This window comes from Rhinolophus sinicus, chromosome 3 (genome assembly GCF_057876585.1).
Source record: "Rhinolophus sinicus isolate RSI-liver-muscle chromosome 3, RSI-T2T, whole genome shotgun sequence".
NCBI lineage: Eukaryota > Metazoa > Chordata > Mammalia > Chiroptera > Rhinolophidae > Rhinolophus > Rhinolophus sinicus.
Window position 1 is genome coordinate 23,669,087 of NC_142503.1, and position 23,254 is coordinate 23,692,340.

General features: G+C 36.3%; 1 protein-coding gene across 7 annotated transcripts in view; it reads right to left on the reverse strand.

The window, feature by feature from the left end:
* Nucleotides 1–11,542: 11,542 nt before the first annotated feature.
* Nucleotides 11,543–23,254, reverse strand: part of LMBRD2 (LMBR1 domain containing 2) — a 41,884-nt gene continuing 30,172 nt past the window's right edge. For 4 of the 7 annotated variants that reach the window (XM_074328997.2, XM_074328994.2, XM_074328995.2 and 1 more), the window contains 4 exons: nucleotides 22,246–22,292; nucleotides 20,814–20,919; nucleotides 18,494–18,623; nucleotides 11,543–17,550 (listed from right to left, as the gene is read on the reverse strand). In XM_074328997.2, the coding sequence (XP_074185098.2) occupies nucleotides 17,466–17,550; nucleotides 18,494–18,623; nucleotides 20,814–20,919; nucleotides 22,246–22,292 (368 nt within the window). In that variant the 3' untranslated portion in view covers nucleotides 11,543–17,465. The remainder of the gene's footprint in view (nucleotides 17,551–18,493; nucleotides 18,624–20,813; nucleotides 20,920–22,245; nucleotides 22,293–23,254) is intronic. The other 3 variants (XM_074328999.2, XM_019737247.3, XM_074329000.2) reach the window with 2 other exon arrangements.

Consider the following 23,254-nt stretch of genomic DNA (forward strand, 5'->3'; position numbering starts at 1 on the left):
GTACCAGCATTGTTATGACCTCCAAATCCAGCACGCCCTTTCCTTGTGTTTGTCTTTACCATGAGTCTTTCTGATGCTTACAACGTTCCTATTTCTTCCCCTCAATCCTACCCGTCTTTAGATTCTTGTCCTGCTCTGGGAGATGCTACCAGCTATGGCCGCATCTCTCTCTACTGGCCATATGCTGAAGCTCATTTATTGATGCTCTGTACAACCTTCAATTATAAGTTAACTTTGCTCTCACAAGTGCCCATGTAGGACCTGTTTTCTTGGGGATGTAAGCATCTGGATGAGAGGGTCCCAAGAACAGAAGTGGAGGAACAGCTTTTTCTACTGGACAAACTATTCTAAAAGCTGTGTTCTCGTGTCATCTGCCAGTCTCTTGCTTTCAACTATTGGGCCAACAAACGTCTTCACACTCCATTGGCAGGAAATCCTTCAAAACGGTGGTTGTGGCCTGGGTTCCTTTTTAAGGGCCAGCGAATGAGGACTTTGTACTTTTCTCCACCTCTCAGGGCCTCTCCTGTGGGGCAGATTCTTAAAACCCTGGTGAGGATGAATGTCCTGTGTCACCTTTTACTTGAGGTTTTACTTCATTTTATTGGGAATTTATTCACTTCCCTTTTCATAATGTTTAAACATTTCCTACAGTTTATACAGCACTTGACAAATGCGCCAGCTAAGGAATTCTACACGAATGCTTTTAGGACCCAGAGCGTTGGCTGCAAAGTGACATTTCCGTTTCTCAGGCCTGGAGTCTGGCAGCAGGTCCTGAGCTCGCTGGTCGCAATCAGCTGTGCGACCTCCTTTAGCTAAAGTGAAGGCCCAACACTTAGAACCGGAGGAGAGAGGCTGCCCTGCGCCCTCTGGAGGAGATGGGAGGGGGGGAGGGCTGGGGGGGTCTCTACCCTGACTGTATAATTTCTGGGGAGCTTTACAAATATATCTATGCCTGGATTTCAGCATAAATAATTTACATAAGACATTGGAAGGTGGGATGCAGACATACGTATTCTTTCAAAGCTCCTCCGGTAATTATAGTCTACTACACAGGCAGGGTTGAGAATTACTGTTCTAGAGGGAGCGAGAAGGTAAATATGCATTTACCCTAACATAGGAGCACAGGGTATATACCACTATTCACAAATTTTGAAATGGTAAAACTGTATTTAAAATTGGTTCACGAGAAAGAAGAAGATAAATAGAATGAATGAATGTTGGGACGAAAGTTGTTAAAACTGTTTCAATAAAGAAAATCTTTACTGTGAGGATAATTACGGATAATTATTGAAGAACAGAGAGAAGGTGTTTTCTCATCTCAGTAGTGTGCTAGCAGGTCAGGCTTCTTCCAAAAGGACGTGAGATCATGAAAGGAAGATAGATAAATGTGATCAAATGTGCAGTTTGAGCAGATGTTCTCACTGGATCATAAAAACAAACAAACAAACACACCAGACAGCTTGCTGATGGCCAGAAAGAAATAGTGTAAGGAGGCTTCTTGAATACAATGCTCAAATAAGGATAATTGTCCTAATTATATCTGGGACAATATCAAAGGTTCCAATAATGGTAACAAGCTAGTCAAGAAACATGTGACTTATACTTTGGTCTAGTATTTTAATAAATCTTGATCTTTAGATAGTACAATAAATGTTTACTGTGTGGCTACTATGTGCTCCATGCTGTGATAGGTTCCGTGCAGTGAGCAAGGAAAGTATTATAGGACCTTTACCCTTATGAAGCTTCCAGTTTGACAGGGAAAGCAGCTGTTGAACAAATCATTACAATTCGTAAATTAAACATGAACAAGTTTTCTAAGGACTTCAAAAGAAAGAACTAGGCATCGTGAAAGTGTAGAAACAATTGAATTACTCTAGCAGTCAGTCTAGTGATGTCTGTGTGCTATAACAATTTCATATAAACCAGTGGGGATTTTTCAAATGAAGCTTTAAAAAACACTTAAAGTAACACATGGGACAGTTTTGAGAAATTCAAGGCATGCAGTATCAATTTTGGGGAATTAGCCCATGAAAATAGAAACATTAACCTAACATAGGGGAAAGACTTGCAGACACAGTGCTAGGGCCTGTAGGACATGCTCTAAAAGTGTATCTTTCCGGCTCAGTCTAGTTGGAGGAGAGGAGAGCAGAGGGAAGAGCTGGGAGGCAGGGGTTGTTTGTTTTTTCAGTCTTTTTCACTCTCCACTGTCTCTAACACCTACATTGTGTGGCACACCTTTAGTCCCCAACAAATCTTTTTAATGAAAAAGACAAAGCACAAAATCAAGTGCTAAGTCAGTGGATTAGAGTGGAAGAAGTGAGGTAAATAAAACAGGTATTATGCAGGAGGCAGTATTTAAGAAATGCCATGAGTGATGAGTAACATCTTTTACCAGAAATGAGGGAGGAGGAAGGGCCTTCTCATCAACACAGACAAGTGTGATTTTCCTTTCTCTGATTTCATGCTTAAGATGAGTAGTTTCTTGTTATTTTGAGTTTCAGATGAGTGGCATTTCCAGGAGTGAACCTCATGACTTACTCTCGGCAATGCTGAGCGTTGAATCTTAAAGTTCTGCAATGAATGAATCTTAAATGGCCAGGTTCCAGTTCTGTAAAAAAATCAATCTTTGCAAGTGACCCCACCATCAAAAAAATGTATGAGAAAGGAACAGAAGGAAGTAAAATTGAGTTACTGTGACTTTATCCAACAATGAAATCATGAGTTGCCCATCACTGTCTCTGAGTTGGAGAGATTAAAGGCAAAGAGAGAAGGTGGGGAGTCTTTTAAAATTTACATTTAGGGTGAGATTCCCCCCAGTTTCTAAGGATAATATCTCCTCATTCAGGCTTGAAAGCTGAACAGGCTGGGAATGATAACCAGAGTGCCACATCCCCGAGACTATCTGAACTGATTGGTTCAGGGAAGATTGAGATATTGCTCATTCATTCATTCATTCATTCATATTTCTCAAATAATAATTGCTTTATTTTTGTTTAAAAGAAAAAAATTATTACCTTCCAAACAGAGCTCCCTTCAAAAAAGAAATCAAATTTTTTCTTGAATTCTTGTTTATAGTTTTCAGGAGGAAACCAATGGCAATCTGGGATTATTTTCTCCTTCTTTTTAAAATCTAAAAAAAGACAGAAGAGAAAATTGAATGGCACACTGCTAGACATATTAAAAGGAATGCTGATACCCAATTTTAGCCCTTTCCCTTATTTCTCAGAAAATTTTTTTCTCTAAAAACATCTTTATTGAGATATAACTCACATATCATAAATTCACCCTTTAAAAGTGTAGGATTTAGTGGTTTTTAGTAAATCTGCAGAGTTGTACAACCACCATCACAACCAATTTTAGAACATTTCTCATCTTCAAAAGAAATCTCAAATTTATTAGCTGTCAGTCTCATTGTTCTCATACTTTCCTTTAGAACCTTAGATACCACTTTCTGCAGTTCCTTGAATATATAATCACTGATTTAAATTCTTTGTGTAAATCCACTGTCTGGGCTTCTTCATGGACAGTTTCTGTCTACAGCTTTCAGTTGACATATTTTCCCATTTCTTTGCATGTCTCACACTTTTTGTTGTTATTGAAAACTGGACATTCTGAGTAGTACCGTGTTTCCCCGAAAATATTACCTAGCCCGACAATCAGCTCTAATACGTCTTTTGGAGCAAAAATTAATATAGCAAAATAAGACCGGGTCTTATCTAACATAATATAAAACCCAGTCTTCTTTTACTATAAGAACGGGTCTTGTCTAACATAAGACTGGGTCTTATATTCATTTTTGCTCCAAAAGACGCATTAGAGCTGATTGTCCGGCTAGGTCTTATTTTCGGGGAAACGCGGTATGTTGTGGCAAGTCTGGAAACCAGATTTCCTCAACCCTCAGTTTATTATTGTTGCTGATCGTTGTTATTGCTGCTGTTGCTGTTTAGTGACTTTCCTGAACTAATTCTGTAAAATCTATTTTTCTTGTCATGTTTGGGCATGAGAGTCTCTGATCCGTTAGTGGGCATCTCATGGTTAGACAGAGGTTTCCTTCAATGCCTTGCAACTCTGAGTGTCCTAGCCTTTGCCGAGGGGTCCTATGTGTGTGGGTTAGGCACACTTGCAATGCGCTGGCAGCTAGGTTACAGCACTGCCTTAGCCTTCACTTCCTGCTCGTTCAGAGGCTCACGGACGGCCCAAAGGGAGCAATCACGGCTTTCTTGGGTCTTTCTTGAGCCTGTGCACAGCCTTCCATATGCACATGACTTTCTATATTCCCAGGAATATGTCAGAGATTTTCAAAGGCAAGAAGTATCTTCTCAATTAATGTTATAATACTGGGTTAAACGTTCTGTATTTACATTATTTTGACTATCTATGTAAAAATTATTCATTTTTGAGGCAAATAGAATATCATCATTTGGTTTCCATTTGTGTACTCCCCCGCTCCCCAGAATTAATAATTGCCTTATTTTTCATTTGTTTAGGTTTGTTTGTTTTGTTTTGTTTCTGTGCATATTTGTCAGTCTCCCAACTTCCTCCAATATTCTCTCAATACAATTTTCAGTAAACTCAACTTACTGAATTTTTTTTTTCCTCCAGGAGATATTCTTTGTGGATCCTTCCATTGATCGAGTCTGGGGTGACTGCTGGCCAGGCCAACTGCACAGCTGACATCTTACAACAACTCTTCATTACTTTTCTGGTTTGCCAATTCTATTCTGTTTGAGAAACTTAAATTTGTATGAAAAGGAAAGCCTTTGAGACTATTTTACAGCAAAATCTTGTTGCTTTTCTGTGTACATTGCTGCATTGTCAATGCTAAACAGTTTGATGTCATTCTAAGTCCTAGTCATCATTGACATATATGAAAACTTTTAGGTTGCTTTTTATGAATCACTGGTATTCTGAAATTTCATTATGATTTGCCTTGGTGTAGGTCATTTTTTTATTCTTTGTGTGGGGTGCTAGGTGGGACCTTTCAATATGGAGACTCATGTATTTCAATTCTGAAAATTTTCTTGTGTTAGTTCTTTAACAAGTTTCTCCTACAATTTTATTGCTTTCTTTTTCTGGAATTCTTATCGATCAGAAAAACACCTTGATTTAAAGTTCACAAACTACAAACAAGTTTTCAAGCAATATAAACAAAGCAGCATTTTATCAAACTGATCTGGAAATCAGTTTGAAGAGTTTGCCTGGATGGGCTAAAGATACAGGTGAGGGGGTAAGGGATAGAGGAATGCAGAAGATGAGAAGAGCCAAATAGCATTTCAAACTTACTTTTGCTAAAGTCATGGTTTAAGACGGACCTTTAAATAAACACATACCAACACACATATATTTTTTCATTATAATAACTCAGAAGACTAAAATTAAGTTTTGAGAACATTTAACATGTCCAAGGCACTCAAAGCTATCACCTGTGGAGGGAGGGTCCAAACACTACTGCCCAGTATGGAAGCCATTAGTCACATGTGGCTATTCAACATTTGAAATGTGGCTAGTGTGAGTTGTAAAATACACACCAAATTTCAAAGACTTCATATAAACAAATGTGAAATCTCTCATTAACTATTTTTCACATTGTTTACATGTTGAAATGATATTTTGGCTATATTGGGTTAAATAAAATATATTATTAAAATTAATACAACCTGTTTTCTTTTTATCTTTTAATGTGGCTTCTGGAATATTAACAATTACATTATGGGATTTGCATTTGTAGCTCATGTTATATTTCTATTAGACCGCACTAGTACACAGAATAAGAAGATAAGATACCTGAAGTTCATTCTATTGAAGTGAGATCACATCATGCCCGTAATCTTGAAGAATCTGCAATGCCTGGTTCATCAGGAGATAATCGCTTCCCCCTAGAAACAAGGCTTCAGTTTTGTGAGGTCCATGGAGAGAAAAGCCAGAGTGCAAAGGGGAAACAGGGAAATTTCAGAATGAACTCTGACTAGATGGTGAGCAGAAAGAGAGCTTCATTCCTGTCTGTTCCTATTTGGGCAAGTCTGCTCTGGACCGGAGTCCTCATGCAGATTGATTCCTGGCTCTGAGCCCTCACCCCTAACAACCTTCCTCTACAGTTTCCCTGTCCTGTGACTCAGGGGCTCCATGTCAAAGGGATAAGCTTTTGGGGGCTTACAGCTTAAGGCATTCCTCTCCCTAGGAAATAGACTACATTATAATAAGGGTCATGCTCCTTAATTGTGCTCTAAAAACACCAACTGTAGGTGGTCCTATGCATATGGCCCCCCCGTGGTAGACAGCCAGTCAGGGTTATTGATGGGATCCTCCTGTTTGGAAATTTTTGCTATAGTGAAAACCAGAAAGTGGCTAGAAAGTGACTCCAGGAGGCAGTCTTGGGAAGAAGGAGGTGGAACTACCCCCTTAACACTAGGAAGGTCCTTTAAGTGTAAATCCTTTTGGCAGGAGGTACTTATTTTGGACCTGAGCTTGGCTCCATTTTGAAATCAGACATCTCATAACGGATACCTGCAGCCTGCTGTCAAGACCCTGTGGGACCTGATTTGCATTAAGCAATAAGAAAAGATCTACAGAGAGTAGATCCTAGGACTATGGCTCAGGCAAGCTGGGCGTTCTTTCTAGCTTGCTCTCGGCTTCAGAGAAGCCCTCGTGCTTTCCCTAGGGATAGCTTTCTGCAGCCACTTGACAGCTCCAAAAGAAGGAGGGGTCCTCTCTATCCAGCAGCGGCTCCGGTGCACGGGTTCCCCACGGGTATGAACAGGCACCCAAAGACAAGACCAGGATTTGGGCGCCTTCCCGGGGCAGAAGCCAGGACAGCATGAAGACCACAAGCGGCGCCGGCTGCCCAGCGGTGCTCAGTCGCGCTGTGTCCTGCGGAGCGGAGCCGGGGGCGGTGCGGCCTGCGCAATGGTTGGTTCCTCCTGCCTCGGCTCCACACAGCGATCGCTGCAAACTCCTAGCTAGCCTACCGGACCAGAGCCAGGTGTCTCATCGGTGCTTTTTTTTTTTTTTTTTTTTTTTTTTTTACCTCCGCCTCTTCTCGGCCCTATTGATTCCGGCCCTGCTGACTTGTCACCTTGGTCCTGCTTAGAAACCTCGGGCTGGAGTCGCTACGAAAATCACATGCCCCTCTTCAAAGTAGGTATGTGACACTGTGAGCAGCGCTGGCCCAGATACCGGTAAATTTTGGCTATCAAGTCTGCCTTCGGTAATCCCATGTCCCCTTTTCTGGATCTTGCTCCCAACTTTTGGGTGCCCCAGCGCCCTTTTCACTAATTCTAATAGGCACACATACCTACTCTCCAACCCCCGCCCCCCCAGCGCCACCATCTCCTCCCGAGGAAGGGATCTGGAGTTGATGAGGTTTAGAAGGCATCACCAGGGTGCCCCTCTCCCCCCAACCAGTAGCCTAGTGAACACTCCCCATACCTATTACGTATAATCCAGTAGCATAGATCACTGCGGGATGGTGACAATAAATTCATCCAATTACCTGACTCAACACAAATTTATTGAGCGCCTATTATGGGGTCAGGCACGGGTGGTTCTGCAAACAAAACAAACAAAAATCATTGCTCATGGAGCTTATGTTTGAGTGAGAGGTGATATTAACATGTTAGTATGTTAGGTAGTGCTAAATTTTAAGGATTAAAAATTAAGTAGGGACGGCACCTCTGAGAAATGACTTCCAGATAAGGACCTGAAGGAAGGGGGCGAGCTTAACCAAGTGGGTGCCCAATGTTTCTTAATAATTGAGTATCTGCTGTGGGGCAGCATTATTCTTGGCGTTTACAAAATCACTACTTGATTCCAATCTCACAGCCACCCTGAGGAGTATTGTATTATAAGCCATCCCACTGTCCCCCAACCCCTTTCCTTTTAACATACATGAGGTTCAGGTTTACTTGGGGGTCACTGACTTAACCGGGTTTCAGGGTTCCCAAACACCATATTAAGAGATGCCATTTTCTTATCAAGTCTAATCATGCGTGTATTTTTGGCTCTCCCACATACATATTATAGCATAATAAATAAAAGCCTGTTTCTTTTTTCATCCTTACGCCTTTTCTCTTTCTTTGTCTTATGGTTATGGAACATGCAATGTTGACTAGAACTGGTGATGGTGGGCATCTTGCCTTGTTCTGGACCTCAAAGGGAAAGCTTGTAGCATTAAGGATATTTGCAGTAGTTTGGTGTTCTTGTTTATACATACACATGTCTGCATATACATATGTAGACACATCCTTTAAAGATACACATCCTTTTTAAAAAAAGAATGCTTGTTTTAAAAAATAGGACTTTAAAAAAATATAAATCAGTGTTGAATTTTATCAAAATGTTTTCTGCATCTATTTGAGATGATCCTATGATTTTACTCTTTTCAACTATTACATTGACAGAAATTGATTTTTTAGAAACCTTTTACATTTTGAAATACATAAAATATAAATGTATGGTATAGTTAATAGGTAGTTTAAAAAAATGCTTATAAAAAACACCCAGGTGAAGAAACAAGATGTTGCGCCCTGACCCAAGGCCTATGAGGGATTCTAGAGTGTCCATCCCCACCAGTGCAGTACCTGGACTTAAACAATATTGTAAATCACATCTCATGGCTTTGTTTCTAGTTTGCCCAGCCAGGTATGCATTTTTAAACAATAAAGTTTAGTTTGGGGCTGTTATTGTCCTTTTGCTGTTTCAAATTAATTGGATTAAAAAATCTTTCCATCTTTCCTCTATTTGAAGCTACATCCCATTTCTACTGTTCTAATGATGACCAAAGTATCGCATGCATCCTTAACCTGCTTAACCAGTATCTCACCATGACCTTAGAAGACTACAACATGGTCTCCTCCATTCCCACCTTAAACGGTAAGTTACGTAATTTAATTTTCTATGTATTTAAACTTCATTGTGAAATAAAATATACATATAATAAAGCACACACAAAAGCATGTACTACTCAGCAAGGCATTACAAAGTGAACACCTATAAATCACCACCCAAGAAAGAGAACACAGGCAGCAATCCAGAAGCTTCTCTTGTGCTCCATCCCAATCTCTATCCCTTCCTTCTCCTAAAAGGTAAACAATAGCTTGACATGCATTGGAATCTCTTCCTTGTTTTTCTAAAATAGTTTTACTACAGTGCATTCATTTTTTTTAACTCTACCACTTAGTTTTGTTTTTTAATTTTATGTAAGTGGAATCACACTATATTATTTGCATTACATATATGTTTCATCCATATTGTTGCACAGCAGCGATTAGTTCACTTTCATTGTTATTCATGTATTTATCATGTTGGATAAATAAATCCATTCTGTTGATTGAACTGTTTATGATTGAGGCTATTATGAATAACGCTATGCACATTCTTGTGCCTGTCTCGATGTACATACACATGTTTACATGATATATACCCATTGCCAAGCCCAAAGTCACCTTGTTTTCTCCTACGTTATCTTCTCAAAATTTCAATTTTGTGTAATTTTGGCTTTATGATCCATTTTGAGTTAATTTTTGTGAAAGGAATAAAGTCAATGTATAGACTCCTTCTTTTTGTATGTGGTTGTCCAGTTGTTCCAGCATTATTTGTTTAAAAGACTCCTTTCTCCATTGAATTGCCTTTATTCCTTTGTCAAAGACCAATTGACTATATTTATGTGGGTCTATTTCTGGGCTCTCTATTCTGTTCCATTAATCTATTTGTCTCTTCTTTCACCAATCCCCCAATGTCTTGATTACTGTTGCATTAGAGTAAATCTTGAAGTTGGGTAGTGTCACTCCTCTCACTTTGTTCTTCTTCAATATTGTGTCGGCTCTTCTGAGTCTTTTGCCTCGCTCCATGTAAACTTTATAATCATTGTGTTAACATCCACAAAATAACTTAATGGGGTTACACTGAATCTATAGATCAAGTTGGGAAGAACAGACATCTTTTTTTCATTTTCTTTTGAGCAAAACAAAATCAAATTTAACAGTCTTAAATGTGAAAGTAAAAACAAACTAAAAACACAAAAAAAGCAAAAGAAAAATGAACAGAACCCAAAATGTCAAGGCAGTTATGAAGAGAACTTTGAGGGTTAATCTTTAAAATCAAATATCAAAGGTTATTTCTGTTAATAGATAACTGGCAAGAAGTACTTTCCTGCTGAGTGTTCACACGAAAGCAAAGTGTCAAAATAAAATCAGACTATAATACAAAAAAAGTCACCAGAAGGGATGTGAGAAATACAATGCTCAAATGGTTATATGTTACTAAAAAAATAATGCTATCTTAAGCACTCAAGTTATGCTAAATGCTCTTGGAAACTGGAGAAATGACTGTGAACAACAGTAACCAATGTGTGGGGCACCATGCATGGCAATGTGTGGACAGGAATTTGGGATATCAGAGTAGCAACATATCTTCAGGTGTGTGTGGAGCTTAGATCTGACTCAGGAATACATGGAAATTCCCTGGAACTCTTGGGTCCATTCCCATTGTGGCCTGGGCTTATGAAACACGAAACACGTTCATGTCCTTCCCTGGGGGCGGGGGGCCTGGTCCTGAATGTGGTCTGGGTGTGGCTCACTGGTGGTGACACCCATTGTGTGGGCCTCCAGCTATTGTCAGAACCACCTGGTAGAGTTCGGGGCTGGGTGAGCAGGAGATGAAAATGGGAGCTGCTTGGAGAAGCAATTTCATGTCAACCAAAGCAGAAATTGCTTAAAACATTGAAGTGGTTGAGAAAACACACTCAGCATCTAAGAACTGACATCTTGACAATATTGAGTCTTCCTATCCACGAACATGAAATCTCTATTTATTTATTCTTTGATTTCTTTCATCAGGGTTTTGTGGTTTTCCTCATACAGATCTTATATAGTTTTGTTAAATCTATACCTAAATCTTTCATTTTGGGGGGTGATAATGAATATGGTATTGTGTTTTAATTTCAAATTCCGTTGGTCCATTGCTGGTACATAGGAGTGACTGACTTTTGCATAATAACCTTGAATCTTACAAACTTGTTATAATCACTTATTAGTTACAGAAGTTTTCTTTCGATTTTTACATAGATGATCATGTCATCTACAAACAAAAGACAGTTTTATTTTTTCCTTCCAAAATGTGTATCTTTTACGTCCTTTCTTATCTTATTGTATTAGTTAGGACTAATGTAAATGGTGTTGTTTTCTGTTTCAAATTTTAATTGTTCTTTTTGGTATACAGAAAAGCAAGTCTCTGTTTTCTTGGTCATCCTGGCTAGGGTTTCATCAATTTTATTTATCTTTTGAAACACCCAGCTTTTGGTTTTGTTGATTTTCATTATTGTTTTCCTGTTTTCAATTTCAGTGATTTCTGCTCTAATTTTTATAACAATTACTTATTTTAATTATAAACTCAGGATAATGTAATATAGAACCTAAAGCACATGTATTTATCTTAAAACATTTCTTTTATAATATCAGTTAATAAATTTATAAGGGACAAAGAATGCTTCAGTCTACTTTAAAAAGTTTAATGTCAATGATGTAAAATGCATAAATAATGAGCAAAATTTCTTAGTAACTTGTAGAAATGTACTTTATTTCATGCAAAGCTATATCATTTTCTGTATTTTAACAGCCAATCAAATTAACATTTCAAAAAATTCATTACATCAATAAATTAAAATACTACAGAGTAATTGCAAGTCCATGAGTTTGTCAAAACCAAAATGAGAGAACATTATGCATAGATAAGGCCAAAGATGCTAATTTACTTATAGGTAACAGTTTGTGGCTTTTTCCAAATATATATTTGAAAATGTAGTGAGAATCTGCAGAGAAAAATAGTTAAATCTACAGTCCACTGATCAGATAGAAAAACATTTGTCATTACATATCAGGTAGCAATGGCTGATTAAAGATAAATTTGCCCTCATGCACAAAAAATGAACATAATGAACATTTTGAAAAATTGTAATCTGGTACACATTCGAAAAGACTTATCTTTTATTTCACCTAATCCACTGAATTAGATAAATATCACATACTTTACTAATGCAACACAGAAATTAGTCTTTTGGTATACTTTGCTTAGGTACTGGTATATATCAAAACATACTGAAGAAAAGTAGGAATATTTCAAATTCACACTGGACTACTGAACTTTAGAATATTGCCCTAAGGAACTAGGTTCTGGGCAGAACTTATTTGAGAAAGATTTTTAAACTACTACAATTAGTTACTTACAAAAACATTTTATAAAAATTAAATACCAGAAATTAACAACAACATTAGAGCTCTTTTTCAATGCTATAATTTATAAATATATATTAGATTACAGTAATTTAAAAGACAGGTCCACAGGTTTTCTACCTTCTAAAATGAGAAAAAAATCCTTTAAGCTGTTTTCAAAATATGGACAAAAACAAATCCATTGGATTGCTTTCAAAAAATAAATAAATAGTCTCTCCCCTACAACTTCGGTACTAAGTAGGGAAGATGCTAGCCAGCATTCTTTTGAGAAATACAGATCTAAATGACTAGGTTGATAAGATTTATGGCAATAATATCAACTCAAAATGGTGTTGTATAGTCAGATTAATAAATTATGACTTTACCCTACATGTCTGCCATAGTAAGCCACTCTCTATTTTTTCTGCACTAAGTACAGTAAAAAAAATCACTTTTTGTAAAAATAATTTGAGATCAAGATAACAACAAAAGAAAATATTTTCAGGGGAAAAAGTTAATTCTCCCCAGGGAGTGTGTTAAAAACAAATACTTTCAGGGTATCGATGAGTAGAGGAACATGCCAATATTCTTGCATTAACAAACTTAAATTACAACAAGGCTTCCATCAACTTCAATAGACACAACTTTTGAAAATGAGAAGAAAGTTTTAGAAAAACCAGGCTGAACACGAAAGGAATTAGAGGTGAGGTCATGTTACCATTGCAATGGCACTGGGGATGAGCAAGGCTAGCGCCTGCTCTGCTAGGAGAGGTGGTTCACAGGGCCTGGTCCCCAGGAACTAGGAAGGGAATAACACTGCCTGGTCTTCCAGGTCTCTGAGCAGGAAAAAGTCATTGAGTTAGAAAGAAGTATCTTACACACAGGGAATTCGTATTTCAGAAGGATTCCTGTAACCCTCTTATTGTTCCAACCTCTCCTAATTAAAATTTTAACAATGGCGTATGGTACTTACAAATTCCTTTTCAGAAAAACAGGTTTCAAGGTTCTTAATGTATTTTGTTTTCATTTTTTAACAATCACTGCTTTTGGAAATCCATTTCTATGCCAAAACATTACATTGAGAATAATTCATTTTACTGGTGTGCTATCCTAGGAGATGTAAAAGACAACACACTGAGCCAGTATACATCACATTTACATTCAGATGTTGCTTAGTTGAATAGTAAAATCTGTTTCACTACTTTAGGTGCAATACCGCTAATTCAAGTAGTGGGATTTGTCGTCAGAACTAGTTCCATTTAAGACTACTGATCATCAAAAACAACTGTGTGTGTACACAAAACAAACAGAAGAAAAATCTGTCAACACGTTAAAAGTCCCACTATATAGAAAGGCCTCAGAAAGGAAGGAAGGTGTAAAGGAATGAGGAAACGGAAAAGAAAAGGTTAAGATAAACCTCTAAATCCATTTACTTCTCAGTATTTAGAATTTAATACGTATCATTACACTTTGGAGATTCAAGAATGTTAAGATTTTTCAGGCACATGTTTGTCTCAGTGTAAATATATTTATCCTTGTGATTTTCAGGCATGGGCCACTCAAATCACAAGTAAAACTCACATTACTGAACAGTGTGAATTGTAAATATGGAGAGCTTATTTTTCCTTTAAAATGGTAATCAACACACTACCTAGACCATTCTCTAAATCTATTAAAGGCATAAGAAAGTGAAGGTTGTTATTGTACATAAATGAAATTCCTTCATTAATATGCTAAAATATACTTATGAAAATACACACTACCTTTCCCATCCACATTTAATTTTATTTGGATACACAAAAGGCATAAATTTAAGAACTGATAATCTGATCAAATAATAGAGTCCAAAAACAAATCAATTGGCAGCATTTCTTTTTGAAGAATTGTCAAAATCTCTGATCTGTCCTTTGTAAATCGAAAACCCTTGAATGTTTTGATTTAGCTCTTACCGCTCTTGTGAAATGAGGTCTTCTTGTATGATTAAATTATTCCAAAACTCCTTATTCATTTGGTAAGAGAACAAATTCTAATAATTAGGCTTATTTCTTATTAATGATTTTCACGAAAACACTCTATTGATAACTGATTATTGATGTAGTAACAAAAATTAATTAGCAATTTACAGGTGATTCATGAAATTAATAGATTATTATTACTTTCTGCAATGGTTATTTTGAATTACTGGCTTACTAAATATCCTTACCTAACAATTATTTAGAAAAATAATTTAGAAAATTTGATCAGGTATTTATTATGTAAGAAAAACATTAAAAGGTAATTGACAGAAATAACTCTTCAAGAAATGTACTTTGCATGTAAAGTGTATTAATTTAGTAGTAATGTTTTGCAGTAGATGTCATTACATTTTAATAAGCTTCTCAAAAAAAAACAACACTTTTGTTTTTACTACAGGTTTTTACCCAAGGTGGGTTAATAAATATTAACTTAGTTCCCCAGCAATAAACTCTTAGTCTTCAGGGGTTAAATCATTACATTCTGAACTCAAATTTACCCAGCCAGATAACATTCCTATATGATTGTATATAAAATCCTATAAGACAAATGCTGCTTAAAAATTTGAATACTCTGGATCACTTAAATAACCAAAAATTATTTTGGGAATAACTCTAAAGTCATAAAGGGAATCTACTGTTTGTGAAGTATGCTTCCATTATTATAATCATAAAAAATTTAATAAAGGAAAGTGGTAGATTCCCTTACACATTCCTATCAATTTATCTTACGGCACTGTAAGTTATAAAAGTAATTGGATAATTTCTTCTCTTTTCCTACTTCTCTTTCTACAACAGCATCTGAGTTTTATGACAAAACCTTATGAGAAACATTACACTTAAGGAAACTATTCCAAAGTAAACCCAAAGACTACATAATAAAACAATACCATTTTCACAGGACTTTTGATGAATTATTCCCAAGAGAATTTTTGCTTTGGGGATTTGTAAGCTTCTCTGTAATAATGAGAAACTAGACACCTTTGCGGGATCATTTCCCCATCCAACACCTTCAAGTACCACCAGGAAAAACAGCATAGCTAACAATCAATTTTGTTTTCTTTTTAAACCCCCGTATACAAACATCAACTCAAAACCCTCACAATAGCTTTGTGAGGTAGATCAGAAGGTAAATACCAAGTATCATCTTCATTTCACAAATGAAGAAATAGAGGCACTGACAGGTTACTTGATTTGCCCACAGTATTCACTGGTCAATCATGAAGTTACAAACAATATTACATTCTCTCTGCTTCTGGCCTATTGCTCTTTAACTACACTTTACAATAAAAGATAAGAGAGTGTGTGTGTGGGTGTGTGTGTGTTTTCTAAATGGACACTCTATATGACCTTCAATTCAGAGTAAAAATCTATTCACTGATAATTATTTTAAAGAGGACCTAATCTCAAAAATCATAAAAATTGAAGAAAATCAGGTAATTAGGATGATACATTATTCTTTTCGGTATCTGCATCTTAAAAAATTTACTAAGTAAAGAGGAAAATAAAAAATTTAAATTACGATTCAGGGAAAGATCACCTTCAAGAAACATATAATCTTATTGTTAGAGTAACTATATAATTCATCTTCAAACTGCAATGCTTCAGAGTGAAAGTGAGCAGTATTAAAAATTACACAGGATAGATAAGGGTAAAGGGGATCAAATATATGGTGATGGAAGGAGAACTGACTCTGGGTGGTGAACACACAATGGGATTTATAGATGATGTATTACAGAATTGTACACCTGAATACCTATGTAATTTCACTAACAATTGTCACCCCAATAAATTAAAAATAAAATAAAATTTAAAAAAATTACACAGGATAATAGGTGTTACTGAGACTGTCGTGAGCAAGCTCAAGTACAGTCACCACTGGGTGAATCCATACCATGGATCCTCGAAGGCTTGCAAACATTTCAAGGGCATAAAAATGTCTCTGCAAGCATGTTCTGCTCAACTATAGTCACTGTGTAAATAAAGCACTGATGATTTAAAATGTAATACCTAACTCTGGCTTAAACACAAAGGTTAAAAAAAATAATCAATTCAAAACAATTAGCATGTTAATCAAGTTATTACATATTTCCATTCTAACATACAGGCATACCTCATTTTATTGCGCTTCACTTTATTGTGCCCCAGACGTTAACATTTTTTACAAACTGAAAGCAAGATCCTTCACCAGCAAAGAGATTATGACTCACTTTATCTTGATACTTTATTGCGGTGGTCTTGAACCAAATCAGCAATATCTCCAAGATATGCCTGTAATTTTCTGTTTTCTATAAAACACAATTTAAATGTTGGTAATAACAGTAAATGGATTCACTATTTATCTTTGAGTAACCAGATGTTCTTTTTCAAAAAGTATAAACAGGCACCTTCAAAAATTAGAAAATTTTGTGGGACTCACTGGTAATTAAACAAACAAACAAACAAAAACCCCACTATTTACCATTAATGCTTAGGATTCTCTTTAAATGGAATGATCAACACTTAAATCAACATGCTAAATCATAAAGGTGAACACTTCTCTCGGAAATGAAAATGTTTTACAAAATAAGACCAAAGGCATAAAACCATTTCCCATTACTACCAAAGACTGAAAGAATACGTCACCCGATTATGGAACACATGTTAAAGATACTAACACTATCAGTTGAAGTATAATCTTAATTGTACATGCAAAAACCTCACTAACATGCATAGAGTTGAAAAAGAGCTTTCTACATTCAGGTATGACTGGCAAGGAAGCCTTGTTTTAAACATGGGTTTTGTAAATATAGTTATTTTTTGAGGTCTCCAACTCTTTGTGAAATACAGGATTAACGTATTCTTTAGAAACAGCAAAAATGTAAATCACAATAATAAAACAGTATAATATTATTTAGTTTGACTTATGGCTTCCTTGGACCTTTAAAACAATTTTCCTGGGGGAAAAAATCCGAAACAAACTGAACTACATGTTCTCAACATATACTGATCTTTATCATGAATTAAATCCTTCCACTGTTACTGTGCTTCTAAGGCAGAAACTTCAGGAATGGTATGTAATAAATCCTATTCGAAAAGATGATATCCTAGTCAATGAATAATAAACCATTATTACTAAGATGTAATTTTCAGTATCTTTTTTATCCTGACACTTTTCACTGAGAATACAGTGTAAGCTCTAGGGTATGTAGATGTTCATAAGACTGAACTGATGTGCTGACTGTGGTTATTCCATAAATCCTTTCAGACTTTAAACATCATCGAATATTCTGCTGCGAGACATTGAGAGGTATCGTCCACCAGGCTGATACCTGAAAGGTGGATAAAGAAATGATCTAAGGCATCAAAAATAATAAAGGAGGAGAGAAAAACGAGGACATGTTAAAAGGAAGTGGCTACCTAATTTGTAAGCACTGTAAAATCTATTCAGAAGCTGAAAGCAGAAATTTCTTCTCCAAGGACATTATCTCAAAGGGATTTACTTAATTATACATCAACCAACAACTGTTTAGTGCCTGGAATACATGTATAACAGAGTGAGAGATGTAAAAAGAAAGGGGTGAAGAGATATAAAACACATCATGGAACTTAAAAGATTTAATGACCACTCTTGATTGTTGAATATAAATAAGACTATTTGAGTTTTGTTTTGTTTCGTTTTTTGCTATTTAAAGGTAATACTATAGCAAATATCTTCATGCATATGATTTTTTGTTTTTGTTTAATTATGTCCACATAGCATAGTGGCTAAAAACACAGACTTTATAGCCAGAGTCCTAAGGTTTAAACACCTGACTTTGCCATTTACAAGCTGTGTGACCCTGGGTAAGTTACTGAGACTCTCTGATTTCAAATCCAATTGGAATTACAACCATAAAATACAATAATCGTTAAAGTGCTTAGAATGGTGTCTGACACACAGTCATAGCTATGTGGCTACTGCTAAATACGACAAATTTCATAAGTGAGATTGTCAGAACTTATTAAGATTGTCAGGACATTATTAAGATTCTTACTATCAATTTCAATTTTTCTTGCTTATTTATAATACCACTATTAGTTTATTAAGATACCAATTTCAATTACCACCACTGGATGGTATAATTTTAAAAATAGAAAAGCATTAGAATGTATAAAAAGGTATCAAAGGTTGCTTAATATGCTTTTCATTAGTAGTAAAGATAAACATTTGCCTTATGTTTATTTATCTTGTCAAGTCAGTATGTTATTAAAATTTTAGAGGAGTGCTGGAGCCAAGATGACACAGCTGGAACTTACCTTCCTGATTCAGATTCTAGAGGATCATCAGTAAACGCTTCTGCATTAAAATCCAAAGGTTCTGCATCTTGTAGGAGTTCTATTCTGTCCCTTTCAGTCCTATTATTAGCTCTGGTATATTTGGATGCCGCTGCAAAGGAAGAAAAAAAGTATTTACTTTTCTATTGTCTTTATGGGCTCAAGTCTTTGGACTCACAGACAGGAAAGTCGAGATTATAAAGGATCTGAATTTTGATTGTGAAGACAATATTAAGAAAAGATAACCATGTGGTTCCTTAAAATCAGAATAAAATGATAAATAGTATGATAGAAAATAACAAGGAAAAGTTCTCCCTCGTAGCTAGTCTAAGCTCAGACACAGCTACAGTGCAAAGACTTAATTAATATGAATTAGCATTAATATTTCACTATGGCATCATAACAGTGAAACTGTTCATAATCAAATCAAGTTTCAGTTGGTTTCATAGTGAATCCAGGGACTGTCCCACCTAATTTCTTGGATAGGATTTTCTTTACAGTGTACTCAACTCCAGCGCTTTAAGAAAGGCCTAAATCTTTTTCCCATCAGGCAGGAATTTAGGGCAGCAATGTCCAACAGAAATAAAATGTAAGCCCCATGTTTACCTTTAAATTTTCTAGTACCTGCATTAAAAAATTAAAAACAAATAGGTGAAATTAATTTTAATATATTTAATTTAACCCAATATAGCCAAAATATTATCATTTCATCACATTGCACCAGCCACATTGCAAATGCTCAACAGCCACCTGTGGCTAATGGTTACCATCCTGGTCAGCCACATCTAAAGCACTAACTCTCCCTGCCCTACATGGATAGGGTTTCTTCATACACAATCTCAATGTTTGCAGTGTGGTTTTGAGCAGTTCAATAGCTTCAAAATAACTGTATAATATAGTTCTTTCTGAAAACTTAAGGCAAACCTATCTTACATTTTCGTCATCTTGGACTCTGCCCTTCATCTTTTCTCTCACTCATCCAGCAAATATTGGTTGCCTACCCACATGTTACGTTCTCTCTAACTCATCATCCTAAGACTTTGTTTCCTCTTCTCTGAATCATTCTCCCACACTCTCAGATTCTCTCTCTGTGTTAACTCCTATTCCATGGTAATCAAACTTCAAAATCTTTCTGTAAAATCCTCCCTCTATGTCCTAGCTTTAATTAAATTTTAGCTCTCTCCTATTTCTTCCACCCGATTCTTGAAATGTCATTCAAATCCATCGTTTCCTCTTTATCTCCAGGACATTGCTCATTTTAGGCCGTCATCATGTCTTGACTGCATTTCCAAAATAGAACTGGTTTCTGTCTCACTTCCCTGAAAATCATGCTGTCAAAATCTTTCTAAATCAAAAATCTGAGCATACTTCTTTCCAGATTGAAATCTTATCTTTGGGATAAATTCCAAACTTCTGAGCACAATAATACATGTTTCCCAACTATATCTGCAGCCTCCCCTCTTATCAGGCTCCTCTTACTGAAGCTCTAATCACAGAGAAGAACTGCATTTCCCCAAAGGATCTCTCATGTCACTCATTCTTCCTTCTGCCTAAAACATCTTCGCCTGGCTAAGTACTATTCATTTCAAAATACTCAGTTAAGTATTTCTTTATCACGGAAATCCTTTCCCAATAAAGAACTGCTCTTTCCACCCCCTGAGGTGAGTTCCCTGAGCATCAGGTATGCACCCTTCTACTTTCTCAGCATTTCTGCATCTCCCCCTAAGAGAGACAACCTCCACCTTTTACTCCGTGCTGGGTCCTGCACAAAAAGCTTTCTTGTCACCTTTCCAGGGGCAGATGGCAGGATGAAGGACGTGGGGAGGTTTCCTAACCCAACACACTGACAGACGTCTCCTGCCTGGTATGAGTCCCTCACTAAATTATGAGCACCCCAAGGATGGAAATTTATGTTCCCTGTATACCTGGACAGTATTCAATGTATATGGGTCAGTCAGTAAATTATTACAAAAATGACTGAGTAGCCTAAATCTACTAATAGAAAAGAAAAACATCTATGTAAGTAACAGAAATAAGTACCTGCATAAATATGCCTGGGATAAGTAGTACTATTATTTAGGGTAGTACAATTACAACTATTCATTTGCTAGCCCAGGTATCTCCTTCCCCTACCAGAATGCATATTTCAATTTTCCTACCTCTGATACATTAAGGGATGAAAAAGGAAAGTCACTGCAGAATCACATTTACAGTTCTCTAAAGGCATTTCTGAATGAGTATCCTAATCCTCAGTCTCTACGCAAACATAATAAAAAAATTTCTAAGACAATAAACTACTTACTTCGGTTGGTATTTATATCTGAGAAGTTTGACTCTTTTGGGTCAATATGAACATTTCTGTTTCTGGTGGAATCTTCCCTACTGTGTCCGTAACGTTCTTTCCATTCCTAGGAAAGAAACACAGATGAATATATAACAAAAAAACTCACAAGCAGAAAATAATTCATCAGTGTCAAAAGATTATCTTTGTAAAGTAATGTAATTTAATCTTTTCATCAGAAATTCATCAGATAATCAGTAAAACTAGCACAGTGCCTTAAAAAGCAAAGATCAAAAGATCAATAATTTTTCTTATCTCTACATGATTTTAATAGTATCCAAACTTAACTTTTACAAATGAAGACATTTATATACATTTCTGCTAGCTATGATTATTTTAAGTTATTCACTTCTTCGATCTAAAGTGTCAAAAGAATATTACAACTATAATAAACTTCTTTGGCAATGTATAATTTATGAGAACTGATAATAATTAATGAGATGTTAACAAAATTGTCTTCTACCCAAATTAACTAAAAATATTAGAGACCTCTAACCTCAATTTTGATAGCGAAATTAAAGTTTTACACAAAGATAATTAGGTAATTACTCACATAGCATTGTGTATAGTCTTAACTTCACTAAAATCATATTAACTAGGATTCTGTTCATTAAATCTTACATTCGAAAGGCATATTAAAGGTCACCTAATTCAATCTCCCATGCAGCACAGGGCTTCATTGTAAAATAGCCACGGCAGGTGCTTTTTGGCTCTCTTACTAGATGACATGCAAATTTCCATGTGTGATCACCCCATTGCAATATTGGTAAACTGTGGAAGTTTTCATAGGTAGGTGAATTCTATCTCCCATAACTTCCACTCTGGTTCTATTTATGCGTCTGAAATAAATAAGAAGTCTCCCTTTGCATGACACACACTAAAATACATGAAGACCACTATCATGTCTCCTGAGCCCTCCCTTCGCTAGGGTAGATACACTCAGGTTTTGAAAATGTGTGATAACTCATTTTCTGCCTTGTCACTCGCTAGGAGGAGGTTAGTTTGCCTCAGCAAAAGGAAGATTGAAGACAAATTAAAGAGGAATACAATTAATGTCATACTATAAAAAAGTGTAATTGTAAAGCAATCAAAATCACTTTCATAGAAAGACTGCACGAATTTATTCCTTCATTCAACAAACGGCACTTACTGAGCCTTAGGCAAGACACTGCTGGACACGAAGTAATTTATCACTAATGACTTTTTAAATCACATCTGACAAGACACCTAGTATGTACATCTGAAACTACTAAAATTACCTTTCTTTAAAAATATATCCTGTGTCTCTTCCCGCTATTCTTCGGTCTTCAGCCAATTATTCTAAATCAGTAAGACTCTATGACATTTGCCATTAACCCTGAGGCTACAGCAGTTTAATAAGTGCTGTACTTACTCTTCTTCGGTGTTCACCTTCTTCTTGCCTTTGCCTTTTTCTCTTCTCTAGAGACAGAAAAGTGGTCTCAAATTTGGTATAACATGGTTTAATTAGATGGAGAGTAACTGAAGTAAAGGTATCAGGCTATGACCAATTTCCTTTAAATTACTACAAAGTCAAAGGTAATAGGTTATTGTTGGAAAGAACTCAGAGATCACCTACCTCCACAGAGAATGCACTCTTTACTTTGGCTGGAGATGGCCCTTTAGGCTTCGTCTAAATAGGTTTCAATGAGGAAAAAGTTCTTCCTCATGGTGACTTGCAATGTGGTCCTCTGTAACTTCTCTTTTCTTGATGTCCTATCTTCTAAATTAAGTTCATACTTCTTTCTACATAAGAGTCTTGCCCTTATTCTCTTCTGGCTATATACTCAGTGTCCGCCCCCGCCCCCGACCCCATAAGATATGGTCTCCAGACTCATAACTCTGGCTATCCTCTAAATCCTTTCTGACTTATCAGTCTTAATCTTAAAAATCTTACCCAGGACTGGATATGATACTCCTTATGAGGTCTAATTAATGCAAAAAGCACTGGAACTATTACACTGACTACACACCACCTTCCTATGAGAGCTTGTGAAGGCTACACCAGCTTATTTTGAGCTGCAACACATTTGGGCTTACATTTAACTAATAATCACACAAAGCCCCAGACTCAAGTAGGGAGAATGTCTAAGAATCAATGTCCAAAAAGCCAAGTTTTGTTTTTCTTTTTCCATTATCCAATCATCACTTGAACTTCAGGAAATTTGATCTGTTCAGTTTTGAGGTTAGAGTCTAGGAGAACGCCATGTATTCTAACAGGTTGTTAATGATTATCTATTACATTCTAAAAACCAGCTTTGGCTTGAATTATTTTGTACGTAGTATTAAACTGATGATTCTTTAAATTAATGAGTTTTATAGTTGTATTGAACTTGGCATATCCGTTTCACAGCAAACATGAAATGACTCCACCACCACACAAG